This window comes from Alternaria ethzedia, assembly GCF_023757985.1.
Source record: "Alternaria ethzedia strain BMP 0044 chromosome Unknown scaffold_1, whole genome shotgun sequence".
NCBI classification, from domain to species: Eukaryota; Fungi; Ascomycota; class Dothideomycetes; order Pleosporales; family Pleosporaceae; genus Alternaria; species Alternaria ethzedia.
In genome coordinates, this window is record NW_026056194.1 from 192,310 (window position 1) to 214,104 (window position 21,795).

Sequence of the window (21,795 nt, forward strand, 5' to 3'; positions counted from 1 at the left end):
TTTAGTATATTAGTATATATGTATAATATAATGTAATACGTATAGTATATATAAGTAATTAAATATTATATAGTACCTAAGGTAGCGCGTAAGATAGGCGTATAAGTATAAGTATAGATAGGTATATAAATATAGGTAGGTATATAGGTATAGGTAAACGTATAGGTATATTATAAAGATACTAGCTAGGTAGCTATTTAAGGTAGTAGACGCCTAAAGCGCTATATAGTCTTAGTAGGCTTAAGAGCTCTAGAGCTATGTTAAGTAGGCGTACATAGATAAATTATTCTAACTTAGACTAGAGAGTCTAGATTAAGAGCTCTATAATAGCTTAATAGCGTTCTTTATATAGTTTACTAAAGTTCTTATATCTACTACTATTTCTATTAATACGTCTATAGTAGCTATCTATCTAGTAATATATATAGTATATAGCTAATATATATTAATATTATATCTACGTTAAGGTTCTATACCTTACTTATAGCGCACTTTCTTACTACTTATATTAGAATTATAAAGTCTTAATCTACTAAGATAGTAAAAGAGCGTAGATTTATATAGCTACTATAGTCTACTATACTTCTCTTATCTTACTTTTTTTATTTTATACTTAATCTAATCTTTTACTATCTTTTATCTATCTTTCTTATACTATAATCTCTTAACTATTTCTTTTATAAGCTTTTATTATATAAAGTTTAACTTTTATATCTTTATTAAAGCTACGCGCTTTACTTATATAGTAAGTCTAAGATTTTATCTCTTATACTTTAGTTTAAACGCGCCTTAGTACGCTAATAGATATAGTATACTATAAGCTTCTAAGCATATACTTTTATTTTACTATCTTTTCTATATAAAGCTTCTACTTACTTTTTAAAGTCTAAGATTAGCTTTAAATTTAACTTTTTATATAGCTTTCTAGATTCTAAAGACTTAGCTAAACTCTTACTACTAAATATAACTTTACTTATTATAAAAGAAAAAGTAGTATAAAACTAGTCTTTTATAGAAGCTTATAACTTTTACTATAAAATAATTTAGTTTATAAACTAAGTTAAAGAATAAAATCTAGCTTCTACTAATATTATAGATAGCTATTACTAAGTATCTATAACTAAAGTCTAGTTATTCTCTTACTTTAAATATTAATATAATCTAGTAGTATATAACGTAGTAGATAATTTTACCTAGAAAGATTAGTAAGATTATACTTCTACTATAGTTACTTTTATTATATACGTATTTTATAATATTTATACTCTAGTTAATAAAACTATATAAAAGTACTACTATAATACTATTATAATAATTAAGTATTATATTACTAGTTTATAGAGTATAGTATATTCTAAAAGTAAGTATAGTAGTATATCTACTAGAATTAGTCTTTAGAACCTAAATACTATTATTAGTTAGTAATTTAACTACTATATATTTAAAAAGCTTAAGAACTTTACTACTATATATTAAAATAATACTTTACTAATAGTTAGTAGTAAGAAAGCTCTAAAAGCTTATTTATTTTCTAAAATTAAAAATAAAAATAGTGTAATAGTAAAAACTTCTTTTAATATAACTCTTACTAATAGTAGTGCTACTTATAATAAATAAGTTATTAAAATACTTTAAAAGTAAAGTTACTAGATTTTTATACTAGATAAGAATCTTCTAAATCTAAAAGAAGATATAAGTATCTAAGATATTACTTTTTACTAGAAAGTCTAAGACTTAGCTATTTATATACCTACTTTATATAACTAAAAGAAAGACTAAAAAGTATAAAAGCCTCTCTAGGCCTAAGAGATAGAGCCTATAGTGTACTTTTTTTAAAATTAAATAATTACGTAATTATATAATTACGTAATAATACGTTACTATATTAGACTTTAAAAGTAAACTTAAAAAATCTCTAATATAAGCCTAGATTTGTAACTTATAATACTTATACCTATACTACCTCTACTACTAATATAATAGTTAATATATATAATTATAATAAGCTAACTACTTTATATTTATTATATATTACTAATAGCTATCTAAACTATTAACTAGTACTAATACTAGTCTTATATAACTACGTATCTCTAAAAGATAACCTAGTAAGTCTACTACTAGTATAAAGCCTAACCTAATCTAAGATACCTATATAACACGCATATAATATTTATATAATTACTAGTAACTTATACTTTATACATAATTACCTATAAGCTAGCTATATTAGTAGCTATATTACGCTATTCTCTAGTATACTAACTATTTATTCTACTTATTATTGCGCGTTTATTAGTATAGCCTAATACTATACTATATATATACTACCTTTTATAGCTAGTAAAGCGCTACCTCTCTTTAGCTAAGAAAAATAGTACTTTTTATAAGCTTAATAAAGTTAAGCTTATTTTAAGTTACTAGCGTATTTACTAACTTAGCTAGCTTCTTATCTAATATACTAAGTTAGTTAAACTATTTCTCTATAATTACTAGAATATTAGAAAAAAAGTTTATTTAGAAGAGATAGTATACACCTATAATATATAAAGCTATAAAGCATTTCTTATTACTAGTAATTACTTCTATCTACTTTATACTATTCTAATAAAAGCTCTTTTCTAGCTCTATTCTTATAGCTATATTTTATAAGTTTTTTATTAAAAACTCTCTAAAATAGACTAGAAAGTTAAACACGCTACGCGTGTAACTAGTAAGAACTACTAGTATAGTATATTCTATTACGCTAGATATTATTATTATTATTATTATTATTATAAAAACTAAAGCTTCTATTATAAGTATAAAAGAGAAGTTTAGTATAGAAGATTCTTTATATTTAGTAGATATATTAGTAGATTTTTTAGATGTATATAAAAGTATTAAAAAAGATATAAAATAAAAAAAAGTATTCTCTATATATAAAGCTTTATATAATTCTCTTCTAGGCTACTATTCTCTATACTATAGTTTATCTACATAAATATCTTTTTACATTTTATAGTAGTATAGTACTATAATTTAATATTACTCTAGATCTAAAGTTTACTTATACTTAGAAAGCTTCTATATTAACTTTTAAAAATATTTTAATATTTCTATAGCTCTATAGCTTACCTATTACTATCTCTAAGTTTACTTCTAAGTATACTAGAAAAGCTTCTATTACTATTACTCTTTATAAGTATATTATTATTATTATTATTATTAAAGCGCTATATCTATAGCAAATATTATAAAAAGAGTTTTATTAATTATTATAGCTATATATAGTAAGTATAAAGTATTTAGAAAATATACCTATATTAAGATTACTATATAGAGTTACTAACTGCGTTTTATTACTCTACTTTATATTAATACTTTACTATAATAAAAAGTATAAAAGAATATTATAAGTAAATTAAAAAAGTATAAAGCTATTACTAAGACTTTTCTACTAATAAGTACTAAGGTCTTTTACTTTATAAAGAAAGACCTAGATAAAAAGTTTAAAAGAAAGTTCTATATACTTATTAATCTTAATATATACTAAATACCTCTCTAAGTAATCTTTTTAGATAATCTAGACTTATATAAAGTAAAAGACTTTATCTAAATTTATACTTTCTACTATATAAAAAGCTTTAAAGTAGAAATAACTACTTATAATTCTAGTAATTAATTCTTTTATCTAACTTATTAGATACTTTACTTTTAGATAAAAGTACTAAAAAAAGAAAAAAAAACTAATTTAAAAGTAAGAACTAACTATAAACTTAAGTAAGATTACTTCTACCTAAAGAACTACTATAATTTTTAGCGTAATAAGCGTTTTAAATCTAATACTTATAGTACTTTATACTTATAAAAAGTAAAGTTCTAGATTAAAGGTACTAACTATAAAAGCTTATATTAGTATAATACTATATAAACTAGGCTAGACTTTATTCTAAAAACCTAGTTTATTAGTAAAGTCTACTTTACTAAGAATAAAGTTAAAGTATAGATTAAGAAGAAAGTAGACTAGTATTAAGCCTTTTATTTAATTACTAAGAAGCCTTAAACTTAGTAGTCTAAGACTTCTTTTATTTAAAATAATAATAATACTAGAATATCTAATAGTAAAAAGCTTAATAACTATAATAGCTTTAATAGTAGTATTAAGAAAAAGATAACTTCTAAGATTAAGCTTAAGAAAAAGCTTATTAAAGTACTTCTATCTAAATATAAAACTACTTCTAAGTCTACTATAAGTATAAAGCGTAAAGCTTAGATAGGCTAGTTATCTCTATATAAAAGAATTATACGCTTACTAAGTTATAACTCTACTAAGAAAAATACTTTTAATAGTACTTATACTAGAAATAAAGATAATAATAATACTTTTATTTAGAAAGCTACTTAATAGTATAAGTATTTTATTAAGTAATAGATATACCTTACTAATTTAGCTATTAAGAATATAACTATAAGTAAAGAAATTAAAGATAATATTATAAAAACTAAGTACTCTAAAATTAAGTTCTAGTACTAAATAACTTCTTGCTTTATTAGTTTAGATAACCTAGATCTTTCTAATAAAGATAATAAAGCTTACTACTTTAGTATTAAATAGTAGATTAAGCTTCTAGTAGTAAAGAATAATAAAGAATTTAATAAGAATAACTATACTAGACTTTAGAAAAATAGTAGTCTTATTCTATCTTTAACTTCTTTAGATTATACCTCTAATAATAATCTTCTTATCTAATTATTATATTTAGTAGCCTAGTACTTTAATACTTTACTTTCTATAATAATAGTAGATTTAGCTTAGTAATATATTCTTCTAGCTTAATATCTTTACTAGTACTAGTTATATAACTTTAGTAGTCTACTTATTATCTTCTATATAAAGCTTATTATAAAATTATACCTTACTATAAGCTTTCTTTCTAAACTTATTTTATTTCTAAAAGTTATCTTTATACTCTACTTTATAGTATATTTACTAGTATACTACGCTTTCTTTTAGTAGTAGCTTCTCTAGTATACTAAACTTATAATATAATAAAAGTTTTTCTTTCTATTTATATATTATTTAGTAATACTATAGCTATAATATATTAATAATTACCTATATATTATAACTTTACTTTTTACTTACTATACTAGATCTCTCTTATATGCTTATAGATAAGTCTTAGTTACTTATAGTAATATTTTTTTCTTTTTTAACTTTAATAAAAAAGAATCTTAGTTTTAGTTATATTTATATATATAAGTTTTTTTTTTTAGTATTTTACTTTAGTAGTAAAGTTTTATTAAGTACTAATAGCTACTTTACTAAAATATATAATTTATATAGTTTTTAGAAAAAGCTTATAAGCTATTTACTTACTAGAATAAAGCTATTACGTAATTTCTTAATAGGTACTTAGTTTCTTTTTCTATACTAGTTAGTTAGTAGTTATTATAATACAATTATACTTAAACCTATATCTTACAAGCCCTGCACGCGCGCCTGTTAATGCGAAGACGGCAAAGTCATCGTATCTAAGGTGCTGCCCTACATCGTGTTTACTCACTGTGTATAATCTGACGAAGCGAAGTTGCGGAATCGAATGTAGTGCACCTACAAGGGCGTCGATGCTGGGACTGACCAAGTGCTGTCCTTGTAAGAAGAACCCTTCCATCGCCTTCCGATCGGGGGGGGCCCATGACCATGTGTATGGGTAAACTCAGATCTAGTGTCCGCAAAGTTTTACAGTCTCGAAGTAGCACCATCAAGGCCTGGAAGTCCTGGTGCTGCGCTTGCGAATAATCCTTACGCCTCCGATGTACAGTCAAGCCGGCGAGGGCGGTTCTACCAAGAGGGCCAATCTTCTCGAGAAACCGCCGAACGACGTAGTAGTAAGCCTGTCCGGAGTACTTTACGGTGATAGTGACATGGACATGGGCCCAGAAGAACGTCTGGACCTCTTTTCGAATCTGCTTGTCCAAGGCGCCAAGAACATGCAACACTGAAAGGGTGCGGTCACCGCGGAGTGTTGTGAGGTCCAGTTCCGACCAATACGCCTCCGAGCGCGGGAGAAAAAAGGTATCACCAACTGCGTTGATCTGCCAATCTCCGGCTTGTTCAAAGTCGCTCTCAGCAGGTTCGAAGAGGGCGAGATCATAGATCATGTTTCGGATCTCGCCGGGCAAGTCCATGAAAGAGATTCTGGAAGGATCACTCTTGAAGTCGCTGGTGAGCATCATCTCCGGACGCTCACGAAGATCAATCTCAGCCTGACGAAATGGGTTTTTCCTATGCTCCGTGCGCATATATCGAAACTGATCTTCAAGCACGCTGATCATCCGTTGCTTTTTTCCACCTTTGAACATCCCACGCGATTTCATCTCCTCGCGAAGCTCTGCATAACTCATGGCCGCATAATTTGGCATGTCGTCAGCTTCAAGCCTAGCGAGTCTTGTTCCGGAAGCGATGTAATCGGAGTAGCTCATGTCGGGCTTTGGCTTTGCTGCTTGTCGTACCATCTTGGATATTGTTGGAAGTTGAGGGATTTGGATCGGTCCGTTGTGCGTACGGGAGATAAATATCGCGGGTGTTTGCGGTTTTGAGGAGAGAACGCACCAGGTGGATCATAGGGTCTCCGCGGTGTGACTAGTGGCTAAGAGCACGGACCTGAGCAATGAAACGTTGCCCTGCTGCTCAGACGTAACTGCGGGCTGTATAAGATCTTCATGCTGATTTGGTCGAGCCTTTGGCGGCGGCGAAAGAGAGACTACGAAACCTGGCATCTAGCACAATGGACACCTGACCTCCCTTTCAAAGATGCCAGGAAGGCGGAACATGCGCGCTTGCACTGCCTTGATTGCTACATATCAGGAGAGTTACTCACTCGGTCAAGTTACGACAACACATACTCCCAGGTGACATATGATATGCCTGCTACGCCGACACGACGACACTATAAGTAAGTCCTTCTCCAGACCTCTCTTTCCATGTGCTAGCATCTCCCATTAAGCTTTTCCCCTGACATCTCAAAGCCGAGGTGACCGTCGCTTGTAAGGGCGTTTGTCTCTCAGCATCCAGCGTGACCGACGCGCTCACCTTCCGTCTTTTACTTCTCGGCGTGACTACAGATTGCCTGTTCTAGCGCCAAACGGTGGGAGTTCTTGCTTGTATATAATCTACCCTCCTCATACGCTTGCTTCTTCTTTTCCTTCTATAACAACCGGAGCATCTCCATTTTTAGCATCACGCTTTGACATACCACTTCCATTATCCTATAATCGACAAAATACGACAAGATGTCTACCAACACCTCCTCAACCAACGAGCTCGTGTACCGTCTAGAGAGTGAACGTCCAACCGGTTATCAGGTCAACGACTTCGAGGCCTACGCCGACGCCAGCATGGTTACGCATTGGCGCACATATAAGCGCAAAAGCCCAAACCACGTTCACAGCCGGGATGTCGTTACTGTGGTGAGCGTCAGCAACGCCATCGTAAGTTCCTTTCATGTTCAGTTCCATCATTGTCAATACCAGTTCACTTCTTCTTCACCTTCACTTTCACCCAAGTATCTATCTACCAATTACTAACGTTGATCAGGATCTGATCGAAAATAACGCCAGCGCGATGGACCAGATTGTCTGGGGCATCACCCATCCTGACGACTGCCATCCCGGCGTCGAGTCCATCATCAGCAACGCAGCCTTGGTCGACCTCCTACTAGTCCGCCACTACAAGAAGTGGGGCGGTCTCGTTCTGCCACCCCTCCAAGCAGCCCGAGGGCTACAAGACGCCCACGAGGTGGTCGCCGAGCAAGAGAAGCAGCGAGGACAGACTTGGGCATCTGGTCGTTCCCTGATGAAGTACCCCAACTGGTAAGATATGGGATGGACTTTTGCTGAAGCGAGATGAGACTGACATGAGGAGGCGCGATACTCGCGGTATGGCTCCGCCTCCGGGCTTCCATGGGCCGATCGCACCGCCTACCTTTGGACCGGGTCCTCGAGGCGAGTCCAGTCGGGGACGAGGTGGAAACCGTGGCCGTGGTGGCTTCGGAGGTGGTTACTAGAGGTCAGCTCTACGCGCTTGGGACGGAGCACATCGCGAACACTAAACTGCATGAGTTGATGAGCAAGTCGGCTTGGTGATAAATGAACACATTAGTGAACTAGAAGTCGTTGAGGCCTCGCTATTATGAGTCCTTTCTCTCCCCAGACCTCATCGTGTACGTAAAGTTCACTACACTGCCATGCTCTTAACATCAGCAGTAAGCTTCAAGAAATTGTTTCCAGCAGCATCTTCCTTGATCATCTCCGCAGCTCCCTCCCCAATACCATACGCCACCATCTGTGTATGCCCATTGTTAACCTTTGGGATGGAAGACACGTCCGCCACACGCAGATTCCTGACACCGCGCACACGAAGTCGCGAGTCGAGAACAGCATTCGGGTTATCCGCTTTACCCATCGCGCAGGTGCCGGATGCGTGGTAACCTACATCCACCACGTTAGTGTATTTCTCCATTTGTAGATGAGAATGGGAGTAACTTACAGGTAGTAGCATGTTCTCTAACATGCGGCTCCCACTCCTCTCTGGTCTCAAAGCCATGATGCGCTAGGGCATCAGGCCAACTCCCCTTGATCAAACTCCTTGTCCCCTTCCCCTTTGTAACAATTTCATTCGCAAATCGACAGGCCTCGGTCATAACCAGCATATCCAGTGGATCTTCCAAGTACGCATGATCGACAATGGGGTTTTCGAAAGGATCGGCCGACTTCAGCGTCACGCTACCCCTGCTATGCTGGTTGAAGAGCAGTGCACACATGGCAAAGGCTTGTTTATGATCAATAGGAAAGTCGGCGTATTGTTTGGGTCCGCCGTAGAGTTCGGTGTTCCAGAACTCGATGTTGGGTTGCGAGGGTGTGAGGCCCATAGGATCGCGGCCGGGTTCGCGAGGGGCTTCTGTCCATAAGGGTGAGTCTTGGAGGCGCTCGTCTAGGCGCGCGTAACCGAATATGCCGAAGGGGAAGGTAGATAAGATGCCAGTCTTCTTTTCTTTGTACAGCGCGTATGTCGAAGCCATGGCGTCGTCGTGGTATGCGAGGTGATCGTTCGTGAGATTGGGTTCGGAAACTTCGTAGAAGATGAAGCAGAGAATGTGGTCCATCAGATTGCCGCCTACACCTGGCAGATCAACACGACACTCGATACCATGCTTTTCTAGTTGTTCCTTTGGGCCAAGACCAGAGCGCATCAAGATCGGTGGGCTGCAGTATGCGCCCGCTGCGACAATGACTTCTTTTCTCGCGTGGTAATCGATCTTCTTGCCATTTTTCGATATAGTAGCGACACCCGTGGCTGCAAGATCTCCGGATTCTTGACTGAAGAGAAGTTTGTCAACAGTCACTTCCGTCTTGATCGTGATATTCTCCCGTCGATAGCCTTTGGTGATGAAGTCGGCCGCGGTACTCCGTATACCTTGATGTATTGTTCGCGGTACATCGCCACATCCGTGGGGGGTCTCTCCGGTGGAGAACATATCCGCGTGGTAAGGAAGACCCTGGTCGACAAGACTTTCCCTAACACGTTCAGATATGGGTGCCAGGTCGTGGGGCTCGATGTGCAGAGGTCCTGACGAGCCATGAACAGACATATCCGCTTTGTGCCAGTCCTTCTCGTGGAAAGTCTCGGACTGCATGAGGGTCAGCTTGTATGCTCTTCTATCACTGCACTTCCAGAACCGACCTTCTTCATGTATTCGAACATCTTATCGCCAGTCCACTCATCCAGCTCCCAGTCATCGTAATCCTGCTTGGTGCCCCGTATACAAAGCGTGCCGTTCACGCCACTCGATCCACCAAGGAAGCGTCCTCTGCTGACCTTGACCTGGCGGTTGTCCACCTTGGGCATGGGCTCGGTAACGATGTTCCAGTCTGTTTCCTTATCGAAATTTTGGCTCCATCTAGGGCGATTTACTCAGCATAACCCAATAGCAGTATACGTTAATATGGCTGACTTACCCTCCCGCCATATGTACATTCTCAAGGTCAGCATTGTCGGGTCCGGCTTCTAGGACGAGGATTTTGGCGTTAATATCTTCGGCGAGACGGCCTGCTATTACACAACCGGATGTGCCGCCACTGATGGGTATCTGTTAGTAAGAGTATTTGAGGAATGCTGTAGTGAGTATGATAAGAAGTCAACGTACCCGCAAATGATGTAGTCGTACACTTCTGTAGGGTCCACTGAGTCGACGCGTTCAAGAGACATGGCTGGTTCGTGGATAGATGATAGAGGAGACTTGCCTCCCGATGCGCAGTACGAGGCCAGAGTCCATATAACGTGGTCTGGTTAGTCCAGAGCTATGTGCCACGGAATGAGACCGCGGTGCACGGTAGCGCTACCGGGTACGGTTCTACAAGACTAAATATATTGGAGCTGAGTGGCTCCTGTGCTGTAGCCGGGCTACTTTGACATGTTATTCCAGTGACGCTAGACCAATAACACGGAAAGGCATGAAGAATTTGGAAGATTTGCTTCAGTCAGCTTACACGCACATGCATCTTCCTCATCCACGTAGGCCTCCATTTGCCAGGGAAGCGGAATGAGTCCGAACTTGTCGATCACGCAGCATTTAAGGTTCGGGCCTAGTCCATCTTCTTGGCTGTCGAGGAAGAAGCAAGGCCAAAGGGCGCAGACAGCTGGGGTAGCGCGAGACGCGGACAAATGAGGCGGGAATGGTCGAGGTATAGCGCTCTTTACGTTGGTGCCCGGTCGTGGAGATGTGCACGCTGGCGCGTGGAGTTGCATTGCGGGGTAAACCCATGTATCCGAAGGGTCTACCTAGGTATGCACACTAGCCAACTCAGCTCAGGTACGTTGATTCAAAGAACGCAGCTTTTGGAAGCCCTGCTTTATAGTTATATGCCCTACATACCCATCTCTATATCCTTCGTTTCGTAACTTCCGTGACCGAAGACGTCCTCTCACGCGTCGTATGCACAATCGTCTTCGCCCCCATTAAATTCTTAGTCGAGCCCAACTCTTGCTTCTTACTCTTAACAATCGCTGGATCCCTTGTGTCCGCGGCTAGGCGCTCATAAACAGTCGCCACAGTCCCAACTACTAGACAGAGCAGCAAGATCAGGTCAACGATGTGCACACCCCACCACCAATGCTGAACCCCGACTCCACACGTGCTAAACTCGAAAACCCACTCGCCCTTCTCGCCTTTACTTTCATCGAACCACGCTGATAGGAAACCTGCGTAGCCTGAGTACTCTCCCATCATGCTGCGGAGGGTGATTTCGCGAATGTGAGGGACGTCGTTGATGGAAGTGCATTCGTTGGCTGGGGTGATGTCGTATGGACGAGTTGGGAAGCGACGAGCCTTCCATTTCGGTGGTGCGGGAGGTTCAGGTTCAGGCTCTGAAGTAGGCTCTGGTGCCGATTCAGATGCTGTCTCGTCCGAGGCTACATCGGATTCAGCAATGGTATCGTTAGCGGCTACCACGTTGATGTCGACGCCATCGATATCCATCGAAGTAGCAATCATTGTCGCATTCGTAGTGCTCGCTGGCCAGTATGCCTCCTCTCTCTTCACATGGGCCACTTGACACGCATCGTCCACACCGGGCTGACGAATGTAATGTACGACGTCACAGCCAGCGTGATCATGCCCGTTGAGTATTATACCCCTCCTACCCTGCCCCTTGCCCTCTGCATCTTTATTCGCACTCATGCCAAATAACCCCTCGAGAACAATCTTACTAGCATGGTCTGATAGCATATTTTGCTCCTTCACCCCTTGACCTTCTTCAAAGAAGTCGAAGTATGGGCTGTCAACACAGACACCTTCCTCCTTCTCGAGCGGAATATGGGTGAGGAGTATGGTAGCGTGTGTCTTGTCATCGACTGGAAGAGAGCTGGTTATGATGTGGTTCATGTAGGAGTATGTCTCGGTCTGAAGGTCGGAGGACCAGGCGGGTGTATCGAGATTCATCGAGTTCAGGATGATGAGGCGGAGCGTCGGAGGCCTGGGCAGGTCCTGTATAGCGGGTTCGGTGGTCTTGTTCAAGCGCAGTGTGTCCGGGAGCGTGAACCAGATATCCCAGTTGGAACTTCCAAAGGCCTTTTCGAATCGCTCGATACGCGACTCGTCGATGTCGCCAGCGTAACCAACGTCGTGGTTTCCAACTATGTTAATGACGCGCTTCTCCCAGTCTTGATCAGCACCCAGCACTTCCGTTGTGCCACCCCACAGTGCCTTCCTCTCTAATTTCTGCTCCTCGTCTATCGTCTCTTCTCCTGAAACTTCTAGTTCCAATGGAGGTTCTGTTGGCGGCTGTTCTTTCTTCTCAGTCTCAAGAGCACCAAAGATGACATCCGGCACCTTCTGCAATCCCCTCATGACAACGTTCCAATAGCGCCCTGCTCGCTTCCTGAATTCGCCATCTGTGACCCACTGACTGCCCAACAAGTCACCAAGCACACTGATGTGTGTGGGCTCAGTCCACCATCGTAGGCTTCTCACGATGTGCGACAGATACCAGTCGTTCCCCCACAAATCTACAGCCTTCCTTTTCCCCTCCAGCCATCTACCAGCATCTTTAACGACACCTCTTGCTGCTTCTTCTACGATGTCTCGTCTGTGGGTGGAGTTGGCTGCATCGCGCAGATTCGGTACGAGCTTCTCGATCGACGGGAAGACGAGCGCATTCGGATCGGGGAGTGAAGAGTCACCCTCGAGCTGGGGATCACCGAGGGAGAGTAGACGGAAGGGTGCATTGGCTTGCGCCTGCGTGGATGGGGGCTTTGGGAATGCGCAGCCGTGGAAAATGGGGTACAAATACAGCCATGTCGTGCCAATCAAGGCTATCGGACATAGCAGCAGGGCGACGCGGAAAAGAAATCTCGAGAGCTGCATCTATGCATGTTCGGGTCCGGAAAGGGGACGGTGCTGTTGTTTTCACATGCCACACGTTGCGCGCGCGTCGACAGCGTCTTGGCCGCGGAGGTCATACAGGGGTGACATCAGCCAATCAAAGAGGCGCATTTGCGGAGAACCATCACTGTCCTCATGGTCTTCATCATCACTATTTTCAGATATAAGATCGTCTATTACGCTCTTTCTCGACTGTCGAGCATCATACGCCGCATTTTGTATCTTCAAGCCAAAACAAAAAAAAAGCATTGCACACTGTTGTGGCATCTAGCCCAGCAGATCTCCCAGAGCGCCGCCAGGCTTTGAGCCTGACTGCGATGGTTGTGCGGCAGGGGCAGGTGTGCTGGATGCAGAAGCAGGGGCACCCCAGAGTCCTTGTGACGTCTTTTGCTTAGCCAAATCCCCCATGGTAACCTTTTGTGTTGGCGTGGAAGACTTCTTTGGCGCAGCTCCAGCAAGTAAAGAAGCGAAAGCGTCACCGCCCGCTTTCTTGGGAGCAGCTCCTCCGCCAATGCGACCACCTGGTGACATGACAGAGGGTGTAGATGCTCCTGATTGGGGCGCGGGCTGAGGAACGGAAGTGAAGTAGTTCGGGCCGGCCGCTTGGTAACCTGTGGGTTGTGGTGGCTGCGAGAAGCTCGACGTCATGGAAGGAGGCGCGCTCATCTTATTCGCAGCGGGTGGTGGCGAGACGGTCGCAAACAAGTTGCTGAGATTGTTGTTCTGCGCAGCAGACTGAGCCTGCGGTGCGGCGAATTGGGTTGACGAAGTGATGTGAGAGGTTGAGGCAGGAGACGCAACGTTGAAAGCTGAAGCAGCTGGCTTGGATGCAGGTGGTGCCGGTGCCGCAGACTGGAAGTCGTCGAAATCGTCGTCGTCGCCAAAGTCGTCACTTGCAGCAGTGACAGGCTGCTTCCCTGCCGAAGTCGACATGGGCGCGGGCTCATCGTCAAACGCAAGTAAGTCGACGACTGGCTCAGGTGCTTTCGGCTTAGGTTCCTCCTTCTTGACTTCTTTCTTTGTGTGACTCGCTGTAGGCTCTCTCCGCCGTGCTGGTGCTGAGCTGGCATCACCCTCATCGTATTCGTCGTATTCGTCGAACTTGTCGCGCCTCTGTTGCGTATCTGCGAAGCCAGACTGGTTGCCTCCGAAGCCACCACCGTCGCCGTATACCTCCCCTCTGTAGCCGCCATAGTCGGCTTGTTCGCTACCAAAGCCTCCGTAGCGGCTGCCACCTCCACTGCTTCCCGAGAAGCCGCCCATGCCGATGCCCGCTCCGCCCTCGACACCGCCAAATTTGTTTCGGTTCGCTCGCGCTTTCTTGCGCTCAGTCCGGATGCGATCGACATCGCTGAGGAGTTCGGCGAGCTCCTTGGCACGGTTGCGTACGTTGATGCCCTGATCCTTGCCGTTGGAGTCGATGAAGTGGAATTGCCGTAGCATCTTGAGGAGCGAGACATGAGAGCGCGCGTCGTCGATTACTCGTTCCGAACCGTTCTTGATCAGGTATTCGAGAAGTTGCAGGGCCTGGGTCTGTTAGCGACGGTGGTGGCACAGAGCGCTCAACGTACCTTGTAGATCTGTCTCCATTCCTCCGAGGCCTTCTCGGTGAAGCGCTTGTAAATCATGGGCATGATCTCATTCAGCAGTTGGCTGCTCTGTTAGCCGTGGTCCACCAGCTCCTCAGGCATCGCCTACTAGTTGAAGGTTCCATTGGCGATCTCCTGTAGCATAGTCGAGGATGCACCTTGCCATCTGTCAGCGGAAGCCTTCGTCGCGCACGAGGTTTCGCTCACCCCATGGCTCATTGTTTGTCGCCTCGCGGACCTTGGCCTCCATCTCCGTGTAGTTCATGACGGCTGCGCAGCGCGTTAGCATTGGCCAGCTGGCTTCATGCGCCCCCTCAGCCTACCATTTTGGGCCTTGCGAAATCCGGCCTTGAGATCGTAGAGCGTGAGGTTGCTCACTTGGTCCTTCAAGCTGTTTAGATCCATGATTGCCGAATTCTGGCGCGTAAATCTGGCGGTTTGGCGATGTGGGTGTATTGTAGTTGGGCTGGCAGCTATCGACCACGGTCTCGGTAGCGGACCCCCGAGGGCGCTTTGCACAAGTTTCGGGAAGTCGGAATGGGCGCCTGCGTTTGGGGATATTTACATGACAGAAAATATCAATCAGGAAGGATGCAGAAGCCTTCAATTACAGGAATGCGTTTACCTTGTCAGCAAGCCAACCTGTGAAGTGCATACACCGTAGACAATCCGACAGCAGCCCAAATTTCACGTGACATGCGCTTGGACCTTGCCGGCCTCAAGAACTATAGACAACACTACTTCGGCAATGGTACGACTCGGCATGCGGATATAGCGTGATTCAATGGGCATCCATGTTCCTCGCTGTGTAAGAAGAAGCGGATATCAATTCCAGAGCGGGCCGGTCCCACGCAGAGGTCCACGATTGACGTGAGCGATGAAGCGCCGAATCGGGGAACGCGCTAGACTTGTGCACAAGCTTGAGGTATCCAAAGTTTTCCGTCTGGTCATCCATCCGACACTACACCTGCTGCCTCTCGTCGGTAGTCCATCAATTGTATTATATCTCTTCCGTTTTGCATATCGTGTTGCATAGCGGCCCGATTCCTCTTAGCATACTTCTGTAAGTTGCCACCGTTGGATTTGTACACCTCGATCCTTGAGTTGTTATAGCGATGTCGCAGTTCTGTGTAGCTCTAAATTGAGTTTACAGCCAGCAAAGTGGCACCAATCTCCAGCTCCAAAGCTGCAGCGTCTCCCAGAAGAAAATTACCTGCTATCTCACGATTCACTGCCAAGCTCCATGACCTAACTGCCTATCAGGTTAGACTCACACCCCGCGCTGCATCATGCCCCACCTTCCGAGAGCTTCTGCTCTTTCAGCTTTCCGTGCAGGTCCCCAACTGCGCGCTCCTATCAACAAACGCTTCTTCACTCCCTCGGCATACAACATGGCCATCAAGGCTTACTTTGATTGCTCTTGGACCGGCCCCACTGTCGAGGTCGATAACGCTGGCAATGTCACTAGCCAAGGTGATGTCAAAGGTAGCTCCTCCCAGCTTTGTCATAGCATGTTACTTGCAATTGCTAACTTTGTATACCTGCAGCGCAAACCGGCCGTGTCAACTTCGAGCTCTTCGACGATGTCGTCCCCAAGACGGTTGAGAACTTCCGCGCTCTCTGCACTGGCGAGAAGGGCTTTGGCTACAAGGGCTCCAAGTTCCACCGCGTGATTCCCGACTTTATGCTCCAGGGTGGTGACTTCACCCGCGGCAACGTAAGTTTTGGCCGCGACACACCACAGGGACAGTTGGCTAACAGGCAGTAGGGTACAGGTGGTAAGAGCATCTACGGTCCCCAGTTCGCCGACGAGAACTTCAAGTTGAAGCACGACCGCCCCTTCCTCCTCTCCATGGCCAACGCCGGCCCCAATACGTAGGTTCTACACGTCCACGGATGAGCGGAGTCATGGCTAACGCGTCACAGCAACGGCTCCCAGTTCTTCGTCACCACCGTCGTTACCTCATGGCTCAACGGCAAGCACGTCGTCTTCGGTGGCGTTCCCGACGGCGACGTCGAATCCTACAAGGTTGTCCGAGCGATCGAGGCTTGCGGCTCCAGCAACGGCAGCATCAAGTACAAGGATGGCCCACCCACCATTACTGATGCCGGAGCCCAGTAGATGCTCTGTGATGAGAGTGGAATACAACTATGGTCGACTATCTGAGAAGGATTTTTTTGTGCAATAGACAGCTTGCGATTCAGTAGTAATGGTCAACAAGGCTCCATAACTCTTCGAGAGGCTATCCATCAGCGATCTTACCCATTTCGATGCACATGTGACAATTCCGATACATTTGTCAGACCCTGTCTTTCACAGCGCAGGCGCGCTGCTGTCTGCGACTTTTTTTGTCGCGAGGAGGGGCAACAATTTACCCCGCATTCGTCATATCTCCGGTCATTCCGCACTACAGGAGCTCGCGCGGAAGAACATTCTTCGAGGGATGTCTCTATGCTACTTCACGGGTATACAAGTATCTGTTCAAGTATATCTATCACCGAGATGTTCGAGACTCCACCAAGCGCTGCACGAGCTTAATAGCTTCATACCCACTTCCCAGCTCATGCTACGCCTGTGTCCACAATTGCCGGCAAAGCTCCACTCCAATCGCGTGAACGGTTAGATCTAGCGGCCGTGGTCCGCAATTTTCACCGTATAGGGCGTGATGTCGCAATGCTCGTCATGTCATCGTGATAAGCGTGTTCTCCATTTACTCAGAGTCATTCGTCCACACTGATTGAAAGAGTTGTGTCATTTACCTTCAGATTGACGTTCGTACAGCATCCGAAACGATCGCAATACTGCAGATATCGCTAGCTGCCTGCCAAAGATCTCAGAGTCATCCATTCACAGTCATCATGTCGGCATACCACCCCTCAACACACGGTGTCCATGGCGACGACCGCATCAATGTCCTCACCGATGTCGCCCCACCAATTCACACATCGACTACCTTCCGGTATCCTCACGACCCATCAGAGCTCCAACCCGTCCCGAAAGAAGGCGAATTCGTTGACCTACAAACCCCTCTGATCTACTCTCGTCTCGCGTCCGCCAGCACCAACCGCCTAGAAACAATCCTAGCGCCTTTACTCTACCCTGATGCAAAACAGGAAGAGCTAGATGGGCAATCCGGGTTAGCAAACCATGTTGTCAGCTACACAAGCGGCCTCAGCGCCTTCCATGCCATGCTCGTCAACATTGTTCCCAAAGTTATTGCCATTAGTGGTGGCTACCATGGCTGCCATGGCGTGATCGAACTACACAAGAAGATGCACGGCGTCAAGACCGTGGACCTCCACGCCGATGATGCTGTTTGGGACGCCGCCGGCTTAGGTAAAGGCGACCTCGTGCATCTCGAGACACCCTTGAACCCCACAGGAGAAGCTTTCGAAATAGCGAAGTACGCCGCCCGAGCGCACAAGCGGGGCGCGTTCCTCAGCGTCGACACTACATTCGCGCCACCAGGTCTACAGGATCCGTTGCTGTGGGGCGCAGATGTGGTCATGCATTCTGGAACGAAATACATCGGTGGTCACAGTGATATGCTTTGCGGTATCCTGGCCACTGCAAAGGGGCCGGAAGGACTAAAGCAAGCCAAGACGCTACGTGCTGAGCGTATTTTCCTGGGTGCAGTCCTAGGTAGTCTAGAGGGGTGGCTCGGCGTGCGAAGTCTCCGGACGTTTGATTTGCGCGTTCAGCGACAGAGCAGCAACGCGGAAAATCTTGTTCGCTGGCTGCAAGACTCACTCAATGGTAAGGGAGAAGACGTAGATGCCGTAAAGAAAGTCGTGCACAAGGTTGCTCACGCGAGTTTGCAAGAGAAGGACATGTCGTGGTTGAAGAAGCAGATGCCGAATGGTTTCGGTCCCGTCTTCAGCGTCTACATGAAGAGCAGCCAACAGGCGCGGTCTCTTCCCTCCAATCTGCGTCTCTTTCACCATGCGACCAGTTTGGGAGGTGTGGAGAGTTTGATCGAGTGGCGCAGGATGAGCGATGCGGATGTGGACGAGAGGCTGCTGAGGGTTAGTGTGGGCGTGGAAAACTGGGAAGACTTGAAGAATGACTTCCTAGGAGCTTTCAAGGCGTTGGCTGAGGGAGGAGCGAATAAGGAGAGTGCGAGTGGGGACGGAGATGTGCAGGTCGGACAGGATGGGGCGCAGATGCCGAAAGCAGGAGCTGGTGCGGTGTGATGAAGGTCGCTTCATCGTGGCATGCTGTAGGAGTAGTTTCAGTGTTATAGATCATTTCAAACACGGGCTTGAAGAAAGGACAGTGACTATCATGTCTTCGTGCCATGCGCCTGAGAGGGCCAGCTTGGGATAGCACCTGGATTGGGGTCTAGTCTGGGGAAAAGTGGGGAAGCAGAAGCAGGAGAAGACGCGTAGGTGCTTCTAGTCAGTGCTTGATTTTGTTTGGGGATCAGCTCTATGATTTTGGTGGCCAAGGCCCAAAGGTCATCACCTGACGCTTGCGTGGGAAATTAGCTTCGGCGTTTAGTAAACGGATTGGCAGACGCGTACACAACACAGTGCGGTGACCTGGGGATCTCAAGCACTCGTCAAGACACGTCTCCGCAGTGAAATTACCAAGTGCAAGCTGGTATCGTATCATCAGCTGGCAGAGACGCGAGGCCAGACTGGAGCATAGTCGGCGTGGGTGATTGTGGGTCCCCGACGCTTTCCGCAGCCAGAACGGCCCTCTTCGCGGTCGCCATGCTAACATCAAGCCATGACAAAAATTTGCTTCTTCTCCATAATATCCGATACCGGTGCGCGTGGTACCGATGCAGAGTCTGAGTGGAGATGATGTGGTCAGAAGAATTGAATGCTGGGGGCTGGCCCTGGACTTTGAGCGATGCCGCCATGGCTACGCTCGGCTCTCAGCGTGGGCGGCAAACCCAACACAGATCGCGAACGGAGCTGTGCTGGCAAGATGACGCTAATGTGAGGAGCGGCTGGTTGTGCATTTCGCCGACTGTGGGGTAACAGGCATTGCGAAGGTCACGATGGCAGCTTGGAGGTCAAAGCCATGGCAAAAGCAAGGGATCGCAGACTGGAAATTGGTGATGCTACGTCACCGGCTTGCACGGGAAGCAGGCACGATGAGTTTTTCACAACTCTACAACAGTCATTACATCACATCCAGCAACAAACCTCAACACCATCGCGTCGCCATGAATGCCAGACATGTCGTTTACTCCACAGGAACGCGTTGCGGCATTGTCCAATCATCGGCCCGTCTAGCGCGGGCGATAAGCCGGCGTCTGCGTCAGTCTGGCACCATCTGGAGCAACAATGAAGCTGCACTAGTGCGACATGACCGCATCCGACGCAAGCCGAGCATCGCGTGCGATATCGTGGAGCACCAAGAGTACCAACCATGGTATATATGGCCTTCACCACAATGAAAAGCAAGTCACAAGACCTCCAGAACTGCTCGCCCTCTCAACTTTGCAAAATCCGAAAATCTGTACACCGTGCCGATTCACCAACTCCAAGTGCAAACTACACCACCTTTCACACAACCACTTCAGGGCCAGACTACATCCACATTCCAAGATGATGATCCGGAGACAGAACCTCCACCGCTTCCAGAGTCTCGCGCTCGCACACACATCCCGAACCCTTGCACAGACACCGCGCTACGTCTCCCAGAGCGCACGACAGAATGTCTCTATCCCCGCCTCATCACAAGTCTCGACCTCACATCTCCTGTCGACACAGCCAGAGTCGCAAATAGCGCAGACAAAAGCAGTCCTCGGACGCCTACCTACCGAGACCGTCCTCCGATCCTACCTCATCACAGCCGTGTCATCGCGGCCTCTGCTGCTCAATGCTTGCTTCGGCATCTTACGGCGCATGCTAGACTCGAAGTCTTTCCTCCTGAGCATCGAGCGAAACCCAGTGCTATCCAACCTACTCAAGAAGACCTTCTATGCGCAGTACTGCGTTGGCGAGAAGAAAGATGAGGTCGTCAGGAACACTGAATTCGCACGCACGCTTGGATACGGCGGCATCCTGTTTGAGTACGCGCTTGAGGTTCTAGGCGGAAAGGCGCCAACTGCCGAAGAGACCAAGATGGAGATCGAGGTGTGGAGGAAGGGAATGTTGCAGAGCGTTGATATGGCGAAGGAGGGTGACTTTGTTGGACTGAAGTAAGTCTTGCCTCGATGGCCCAGACATAAGCAGCTACTAACCACCATGTAGATGGTCCGGTCTCGGTCATCATGCCCTCAACCTCCTCCAGAACCAGCAAGAAGCCACCCCTGAGATGTGGGATGCCATCACGGCAGCTTGCGATGCCGCCGCCGCAAAGGGTGTCAGCCTCCTCCCTGGTGCCGAAGAAGAGGCAACCAACCGTGGACTCGAGAAGTGGACGGTAGCCCTGCAGGAGAAGTACAACAAGCCCGAGAACGGTCGCGCAGTTCTCTACATCACATACCAGTGCTACCTGCGCGACATCTCGAAGCGCCTGGCCGAGCACCTTGAGCGCGCCTCAAAGAAAGGCTACATCGCTGGTGTCAAGCTTGTACGCGGCGCCTACCTCACATCCGAGCCCAAGCATCTCACCTTTGACACCAAAGCCGGCACCGACGCCAACTACGATGCCCTCGCTGATGCCGTAGTCCGCCAACAATGGACTGACAAGGTCCCCGCCCCCACACCAGGTACTCCCTTCCCCAAGGTCAACATCGTCCTCGCAACCCACAACCTCGCCTCCGTCCAAGCCGCCCAGAAGATCCGCGCCCAACAAATGCTCTCCACTTCCCCCGAGAACCTACCTCGTCTTACCTACGCCCAACTCCAGGGTATGGCCGACGAGATCTCACAGGCTCTAGTCCAAGACGAGACCATGAAGGCAGACACCCAGGCCAAGGTCGTCAAGTGCATGACTTGGGGTACCACGACCGAATGCCTCAACTTCCTGCTCAGGAGGGCGAGTGAGAACAAGGAGGCTGCGCTCCGTACTGAGGATACCCGAAAGGCCATGGGCAAGGAGCTTTGGAGGCGGTTGAGGGGTGTTTTCGGCCTGGCTTAGATTGGGCTTGTTGTTTCCGAGGTTGATGATTTACGAAGCGAGGCATTTGCATGAGCATAAGCGTGGCGTTTGGAAGGGACGATTGGGAAGCTACTTCTCGCATTACAGCTACCCTTTTCCTTAGCATTTGACATTTTAGGTATTTTGCATAGCGGTTTTGTTTCAGAGAACGTTCATCAGATATCAATACCAAAGTCACAGATTACTTAAGTTTCTCTCTCGCGCTCTCTCTGTGGCC

General features: G+C 45.4%; 8 protein-coding genes across 8 annotated transcripts; 4 read left to right on the forward strand and 4 right to left on the reverse strand.

The window, feature by feature from the left end:
* Positions 1-5,541: 5,541 nt before the first annotated feature.
* Positions 5,542-6,501, reverse strand: J4E87_000062 (uncharacterized protein; the record flags this gene model as incomplete). Its single annotated transcript, XM_049371722.1, has 1 exon — positions 5,542-6,501. One exon carries the CDS (start codon positions 6,499-6,501, stop codon positions 5,542-5,544), a length of 960 nt encoding a protein of 319 aa, XP_049237856.1.
* A 777-nt stretch (positions 6,502-7,278) lies between these two features.
* J4E87_000063 (uncharacterized protein) lies at positions 7,279-7,861 on the forward strand (the record flags this gene model as incomplete). Its single annotated transcript, XM_049371723.1, has 2 exons — positions 7,279-7,476; positions 7,583-7,861. The coding sequence occupies 2 exons, from the start codon at positions 7,279-7,281 to the stop codon at positions 7,859-7,861; spliced, it is 477 nt and encodes a 158-aa protein (XP_049237857.1).
* Positions 7,862-8,221: 360 nt separating this feature from the next.
* Positions 8,222-10,252, reverse strand: J4E87_000064 (uncharacterized protein; the record flags this gene model as incomplete). Its single annotated transcript, XM_049371724.1, has 5 exons — positions 8,222-8,475; positions 8,534-9,674; positions 9,728-9,944; positions 10,003-10,122; positions 10,191-10,252. 5 exons carry the CDS (start codon positions 10,250-10,252, stop codon positions 8,222-8,224), a joined length of 1,794 nt encoding a protein of 597 aa, XP_049237858.1.
* A 673-nt stretch (positions 10,253-10,925) lies between these two features.
* On the reverse strand, positions 10,926-12,908 carry J4E87_000065 (uncharacterized protein; the record flags this gene model as incomplete). Its single annotated transcript, XM_049371725.1, has 1 exon — positions 10,926-12,908. One exon carries the CDS (start codon positions 12,906-12,908, stop codon positions 10,926-10,928), a length of 1,983 nt encoding a protein of 660 aa, XP_049237859.1.
* A 285-nt stretch (positions 12,909-13,193) lies between these two features.
* J4E87_000066 (uncharacterized protein) lies at positions 13,194-14,920 on the reverse strand (the record flags this gene model as incomplete). The annotated part of the gene is made up of 5 exons (XM_049371726.1): positions 13,194-14,453; positions 14,498-14,579; positions 14,625-14,673; positions 14,723-14,785; positions 14,839-14,920. The coding sequence occupies 5 exons, from the start codon at positions 14,918-14,920 to the stop codon at positions 13,194-13,196; spliced, it is 1,536 nt and encodes a 511-aa protein (XP_049237860.1).
* A 986-nt stretch (positions 14,921-15,906) lies between these two features.
* CSR1 (phosphatidylinositol transfer protein csr1) lies at positions 15,907-16,637 on the forward strand (the record flags this gene model as incomplete). Its single annotated transcript, XM_049371727.1, has 4 exons — positions 15,907-16,000; positions 16,063-16,232; positions 16,284-16,390; positions 16,442-16,637. The coding sequence occupies 4 exons, from the start codon at positions 15,907-15,909 to the stop codon at positions 16,635-16,637; spliced, it is 567 nt and encodes a 188-aa protein (XP_049237861.1).
* A 561-nt stretch (positions 16,638-17,198) lies between these two features.
* Positions 17,199-18,709, forward strand: J4E87_000068 (uncharacterized protein; the record flags this gene model as incomplete). Its single annotated transcript, XM_049371728.1, has 2 exons — positions 17,199-17,206; positions 17,356-18,709. The coding sequence occupies 2 exons, from the start codon at positions 17,199-17,201 to the stop codon at positions 18,707-18,709; spliced, it is 1,362 nt and encodes a 453-aa protein (XP_049237862.1).
* Positions 18,710-20,077: 1,368 nt separating this feature from the next.
* Positions 20,078-21,557, forward strand: J4E87_000069 (uncharacterized protein; the record flags this gene model as incomplete). Its single annotated transcript, XM_049371729.1, has 2 exons — positions 20,078-20,673; positions 20,726-21,557. The coding sequence occupies 2 exons, from the start codon at positions 20,078-20,080 to the stop codon at positions 21,555-21,557; spliced, it is 1,428 nt and encodes a 475-aa protein (XP_049237863.1).
* Between the last annotated feature and the right edge of the window lie 238 nt (positions 21,558-21,795).